Raw genomic sequence first — 6,777 nt, 5'->3', positions numbered from 1 at the left:
AGTAAAAGTAAAAGTACACTCACATAAAACTGTGAGTGATTTTAGGCTTCTGTAATTCTCTGGACGTACTTCCTCCTCGTCGCAGTGGTAAAACTGAGCAGTGGCAAAACTGAAATTAGATCAGTGTTAAGACCAGTTCCCAAGATAATTCTATTGAGGATGCACAATGTAGGAAGCTGCGACAGCTATTAGTAGGTGGAGTTATCAATCAAACCGACCCGCCCCGCCGTTCCGCTGACGGGAAGCATACCGTTCACAACTTCTCCAGCAGCTGTGGAGTGGGACCTCTGTGGCATTACGCAGCACCAGCAAGCTAAAAACGGCCAAAATGTAAGGGACAAGAAGCAGCCATACACCATTTTCCACAAATGGTGAAAGTAGGTGTACAGTGGAAAAGTGTAGCAGGAGCTAAAAGGATGCGTAAAGTTGCAGTTACACAGAAGAGACGCGCAGTCTGTGCGTAAAAGTGAGCGACAGAGGACAGAACTAAAACACTGCATGTGATGGACGGGTCAGTGAGTTTCTGGAATACAAGGAAAAGCTGACATTGTGCGGGACTTTTTTTCGACATTAAATCTAGTTGGTGCCTGCTTTTCAGAGTTTGGCGACACGGCCGGAGCGGAGCGCACAGCGGGCCAGCAGATGCAGGACAGTGACTGAGCCTTAACGGCTGGACAACTCCTGAATTGAATTAGTCTGGACTGCCAGACTTTATGTAAGAAGTAGGACAACCATTACACCGCCCAACCAGTTCTGCCCGTCATGCGTAGAGATGCTTTGTCGTCCAGTATCTTATTGTTATGGTAAAGAGCAGCTCTAAAGAGACAATTCTACAGAGAGATACACCCAGCTAATGCCACTACTCCAGAGGGAGTTAGTGGAAAGTTTTGTCGTTTACATTCTCCTGTCTACCTCTTATAAAGATGGATGAGAAGGTTGAATCGGCTCCGGCGGACAGCTGCCTGGACGGGGAAAGCATCAACCTCAGCGTGCTCAACTGGGAGCAAGTGCAGCGGCTGGACTCCATCCTCACCAGCTCCATCCCCATCCACGGCCGATGGAGCTTCCCCACTCTGGAGGTGAAGCCGCGGGACATCGTCAAGGTGGTCCGGTGCCGCATGGAGGAGAAGCGGATACACGTCCGGGAGGTGCGCCTGAACGGCTCCGCGGCTAGCCATGTTCTGCATGAGGACAGCGGTCTGGGATGGAAAGATCTGGACTTAATATTCTGTGCCGATCTGAAAGGAGAGATGGAGTTTCAGATGGTGAAAGATATAGTTCTGGACTCGCTTCTGGACTTCTTGCCCGAAGGAGTGAATAAAGAAAAGATTACACCAGTGACCTTAAAGGTATAGTATGATAGATTTAGAGGTTATGATTATTTGTATAATAATTATTCCAGTTGTAAAATGTTCTTTGCCAATTGTCTTTTCCTGGTAAGGGAAGGATATGCTGAGCTTTAGTTCTTCTATATTACGCTTCATGACCGCACAATTGTACAGTTAGTAGTGCAGAGGGAAGTTATGCACATTTTCAAATGCACAAATTGGACAAATGCACTTTGGTAAATTCAAATAAATGTTGGAAAACAAGGTTTAAATCTGCCCTCAATACGTCTAAGCTGCATAGTGATAGGGCTGCAGATAGTAAAAACGTTGGTTTCAAACACAAAGAGGATTCCGTCTAATCCAATTGGAGTCGGATCCACATTAATCAGTCGGCTCTCAGTTACCTGGATACCGAAGACTACCTAGGCTACTAATGACCCACCAACTGATCTGCTCGCCAAAACATCTGAATAAAAGACCAAATGAAGATTTCATCTAGTGGTGCAAACACCAATATCTGTCTGTTGCAGCCTGCTCAAACCAAGGCTATGGTTAACTTTGTATCAGAAAAGGTCTTAAGTTAAGACATGTCAGATATCTAGTGCAGACTTTATTAAACCTAAACCATGGACATGTTTGTGTGTGTTAGGCTGTGAGGCATATGTGTACTCTTAAAAGATAAGAAAAAAAACACTGTTTTGATGCAATCCTGTAGCTAACATTATACTGTAGTTCTGAAAGGGTAAACAGACACTGAAAAAGCAGTACACCTATGTGGGGTGAAAAAAAACATTCTACTTAAAATTGTCAGTGTTGAGCATAAAAACTATTCTGGACCTCAGTGTGCCAAAACGTTCTTATCTTATTTGCTGTCATTGTAGTACACAGTATCTTTTGGAAGTTCATACAGTACCAATATTGATACAAATCATAATAGAAAACAAAACTATGATTAACCAAAATGAGTCTGCATAGAAATGAATAATACGTCAAAGATTTTTTCACACATTATGATTTTTCATACCAGTGTGTCTTCTTAGATCCATTAACCCCATTAAAACACATTATGTATGGATATGTAGACTAAGTAGGGGTTAAGATTAGCGTCCCCAGGCCTTGTGTTCCCACAAGGCCTGGGGACTATGAACTAGGGTTGACTCACTTTATTTGCTCATTGAGTTAAAACTTAAATCAATTTCCATCTCTATGCAAACTTTGTCTGAGATGCAACAGACATGTATCAACACACAATTACAATGTATCGTTCTTAACCTGTAGCAACACCTAATTTTTCACTTATGTGCTTGTACCCAGGAGGCCTATGTGCAGAAGATGGTGAAGGTGTGCAATGACTCAGACCGCTGGAGCCTCATCTCGCTCTCCAACAACCGTGGCAAGAATGTGGAGCTGAAGTTTGTGGACTCGCTCCGGCGGCAGTTCGAGTTCAGCGTGGACTCCTTCCAGATCCGCCTGGACTCTCTCCTGCTCTTCTACGAGTGCTCTGAGCACCCGATGGCTGCTACTTTCCACCCCACCATCCTCGGCGAGAGCGTCTACGGTGATTTCCCCGCCGCCCTCGACCACCTACGCAAGCGCCTCATCTGCACGCGGAGCCCCGAGGAGATCCGAGGCGGGGGCTTGCTGAAGTACTGCCACCTGCTGGTACGGGGTTTCCGCGCAGCTTCCGACACGGAGATGAAACTGTTGCAGCGCTACATGTGCTCGCGCTTCTTCATAGACTTTCCCGAGGTGGGCGAGCAGCGGAGAAAGCTGGAGTCCTACCTGCAGAACCACTTTGTGGACCTGGAGGACCGGAAGTATGACTATCTGGCCACGCTGTACAGTGTGGTCCAGGAGAGCACCGTGTGCCTGATGGGCCACGAGAGGCGGCAGACACTGAGCCTCATCTCCTCGCTGGCGTTACGGGTCCTGGCCAAGCAGAACGCCATCCCCAATGCTGCCAACGTCACTTGCTTCTACCAGCCGGCCCCTTACGTCTCTGACGGCAACTTCAGCAACTACTATGTGGCGCAGGTTCAGCCCATCTACTCCTGTCCTCCCTCGCCCCCTCACCACTACCACCCTCCTCCTCCGCACCACCCCATGTACGCCACCTGGTTGCCCTGTAACTAAATGTGTGCTGGTGCAGATTCATGCACAGTCTTAGACTTAATGTCATTTTGTTTTTACCCCAGTTACACTTTAGTGTAACTTGTGGAATTCCTATCCTCTATAAAGGTGGATGATGAGGAATGATGGTCTTTCTTCTTTTCCTCTTCCTTGAGATGTAAAGTTGAGGAGAATAAGCAAAAAAAAAAAAGAAAAATATAAAAAGAAAATGAGAAGAATAAAGGGTGGAAAAACAATAAGAGAATAAAGGAAGGAAGGGAAATGAGGACAAAGAACTTGGATCGAGGCAGAAAGCAGGAGAAAGGCTTTTCTCCAGGGTAGAGTGCCACAGGAGGAGGAGGCCAGGTCAGAGGGAGCGGTGCCTGTGAGAGAGGCAGACTCTTACAGGATGCTCCTAGGTCAGCTTTAGTGTTCCTTCATCAATGCTAAGGTTGATTTGGCAGTAAACAATAGGCTGGACAGGTGAGCACAGACCGAACATCATGTCTTCTGAGGTATGACTCGCTGGTACTGGACATTCATACTCCAAGCGATGAACATGTATCTGAACCCTCTTAACTTGTGCAAAGACTCTCTCACACACACACACACACACACACACACACACACACACACACACACACATACACATGCATACACAGCAAAGGAGGGATCACAGGACAAAACAAGACGTTGCAAAGATATTGATTCTTGGTCAAATAAAGCTGACTTTCTGACCTTTCCATGTGCACCAGTGACAATGAGAAGTGAAACTCTTTTTTCACAGACAATGCAAGATGAGGAACTGGACACTGTTTACAAATCCAAAGATCTACTTTGATACCCAAGTTTGTTTGATTCTTGAAAAAATACACCAGAACAACAAAACAATGCATGTTTTATTTCTGTACAGGAATAATTTTCTTTAAAGTGCCTAGAAAAAGCCTAAAGGGAAGATTTTTTTTTGGTGATTCTTCATTGTAGAGCACCGTAGAACTGTTAAAAGTTGACAGTCTGTTCAAGGTGAAAATGAATGTAATGGGGACCAGAGAGTCTATCTATGGTGAGAAAGTTATCTTACACTGAGGGGTGTTTTGGGGTGGCTTTTTGACTTTTGACATGGTTTAGATCAAGACTCTGCTCTTATCTGCAGTCTGATTGGATCAGTGCACATCCTGATGACCAAAAAGTCAGAGGAAATATCAACACAATATCATCATCTTTAGAGAGAGGGGGGAGGGATGGGGTGGTGGGGTTAAAAATTGTTGATAAGAATGAAAGAGAGGGTAGAAGTATAGAGGAGAGAGAGAGAGAGAGAGAGAGAGAGAAGTTTGGCAGGAGGAGAGTGAGTGAGAGAGATATGGCTCAGATCAAGACTCTGCTCTCATCTGCAATCTCTTGGATTGCAAAATAACATGGACCAATGCACAGCTTGATAACCAAAAAGTAATTTATCACAGAAAGAAACAACACAATGTTTTCATCTTTAGAGATGATGTGTGTGTGTGCGGTGGGAGGAGGGGGAGGGGTGGTTGATAAGAATAAAAGATAGAGGTAAGGGGGGTTATTGTGATATTTTGAAGGATGAAATGAAAAGAGAGTGAGTCAGACTTACTGAATCCCCTCACGCATCCCGGTTGTGACACCTGCACATATCTCCATGCCACACAGTGACATGACGCCCTGTATGTTTGTCAGAGGGGTGGAGGTTGGATTGTGTATACAGGGATGTAGGACCGGAGTAAAAACATACAACTGGTAGAGGAGAGACAGGGAAGTATGAAGATATTTTCCCAAAAAAAAAGCATGTAGCCAGAAAAGCTTCAAAGATGAAGTTATCTCAGTGAACATTGGCCAATACATATTTCATCTTTCTGTCTAGATTCAGATGTTGAGAAATTAGGGCTGTATGAGCAATCGGCAGCTGTCTAATTTGTTCTCTTCCACCAACACAATGACGAGAGAATACAAAAAAAGTAGAATACAAATAAATACAATCGCAGTGACATTTAAATGGCAATAAGAGTTTTTTTTGTTTGTTTTTTTTCATCTTGAAACTTAGCAAGTAAACTCGCTCTACAAGTGCAAGAGCCTCAGCATATTCTCTAAAACCTGATCAGATCTCCTATTTTTCTATCAATCTCTATTTTTGTACAGTTTATGTCCGGCTGATGTCGTAGTCAGATTCATGTAGGATGAGTTGTCGAGTCTAAGAGTATTTCTGTGGTGTGTGCAAGTTTGTATATTATTTTGGCTCAAGAAGAGCAGTGCTGGCAGACACAGTGGCTATGTTCAGATGCAGATTAACTTGTGTTCATTGTGATGCTCAAGCAACATGTTTGGTTCTCTTTCAGTGCTGTCTCCGATGGTTTTCTGTTGCTCAAAAGAGATTGTTTCACTGTTCTGCATGTGTTTTTAATTGCCATACAGTTTGGAAATAATGATGTGGAAAAAAGTGTTGAGATGACTGACTTGATAATTAAAAAAGAGAAAAAATCAAGGCTTCTTCAATTCAATCTTTTTGTATGATTCAGTGGCAGAAAATGTGAACACCGCAATAAAATTCTCCCATTACTATCACTACACACTACTGGGTACAATATGTATAATAGACAAAATAAACTACAATCTCCTTGACGGTTCTCAGACATTTTACAATTATGAAACTTTAGTGCGGTCGAGGTTAAAAGCTGTGGCATTTAGACATACTTTGGTGCAGTCGAAGAGAGACAAGGTTAAAGACTGAGTTTGTCTTAGGTTTCAACAGGTGAATGTCCGAAGGTGCCCGCACAATCCAAGAGGGCATGTTTGGTGCTGCCAGCAAGTGACAGCTGAAAGTGACGGATTTCCACCCGGAGAGACGTCACCATCAAGCGTCAAGCGTCAAGCGGCCGTCATCCCAGAGTTTGCCAGACCTGGTCAGCTGTGAGTGGATTTGGAATAGCAGGTAGAAGGTGCGTGCATGTAGCAGTCTGGTATACCTTACTACCAGCAGAGCCTTGTTCTCCAGAGGCACATGGTAACTGAGTAGATTGGCTCCAGGTCTGGATCACTCTAATGCCTGGAGGCCCAGGCCTCCAGATGTCACTTTCCCTGCTGACATTGAAGCTCTGAGAAAAAAATAACGTTTGTCTCACTTTCTCTCATGCTTTCTTTCCTCTCTTTCTCCCCTCTCTCTTGTCTCTCTGTCACCCTTTTTCGTCTCCTCTGTCTGTCTAACTTTAACCTTTATTCAGCTGACACACAACTTTCAATGAGTTTCTACTAGCTATGTACCAATCTGTTATCTCTTATCTCTGTCAGTCTCTGTTTCACTGTGCCACTTTGTAACTGCTTTGTG

General features: G+C 44.2%; 1 protein-coding gene across 1 annotated transcript; it reads left to right on the top strand.

Moving 5' to 3' along the window:
- The first annotated feature begins 336 nt into the window (after positions 1-336).
- LOC139643989 (terminal nucleotidyltransferase 5A-like) lies at positions 337-5,921 on the top strand. Its single transcript, XM_071519332.1, has 2 exons — positions 337-1,349; positions 2,643-5,921. The coding sequence occupies exons 1-2, from the start codon at positions 924-926 to the stop codon at positions 3,459-3,461; spliced, it is 1,245 nt and encodes a 414-aa protein (XP_071375433.1). The 5' UTR covers positions 337-923; the 3' UTR covers positions 3,462-5,921.
- The last annotated feature ends 856 nt before the right edge of the window (positions 5,922-6,777 follow it).

The sequence above is a fragment of the Centroberyx affinis genome, unplaced genomic scaffold, assembly GCF_046629955.1.
Source record: "Centroberyx affinis isolate AG114_WGS23_722 - 3 ecotype Tasmania unplaced genomic scaffold, CSIRO-AGI_Caff_v1 ptg000687l_1, whole genome shotgun sequence".
In the NCBI taxonomy this organism is placed as follows: Eukaryota; Metazoa; Chordata; class Actinopteri; order Beryciformes; family Berycidae; genus Centroberyx; species Centroberyx affinis.
Note: the sequence above shows the minus strand (reverse complement) of the source record. Positions and strands in the feature narration are given on the sequence as shown.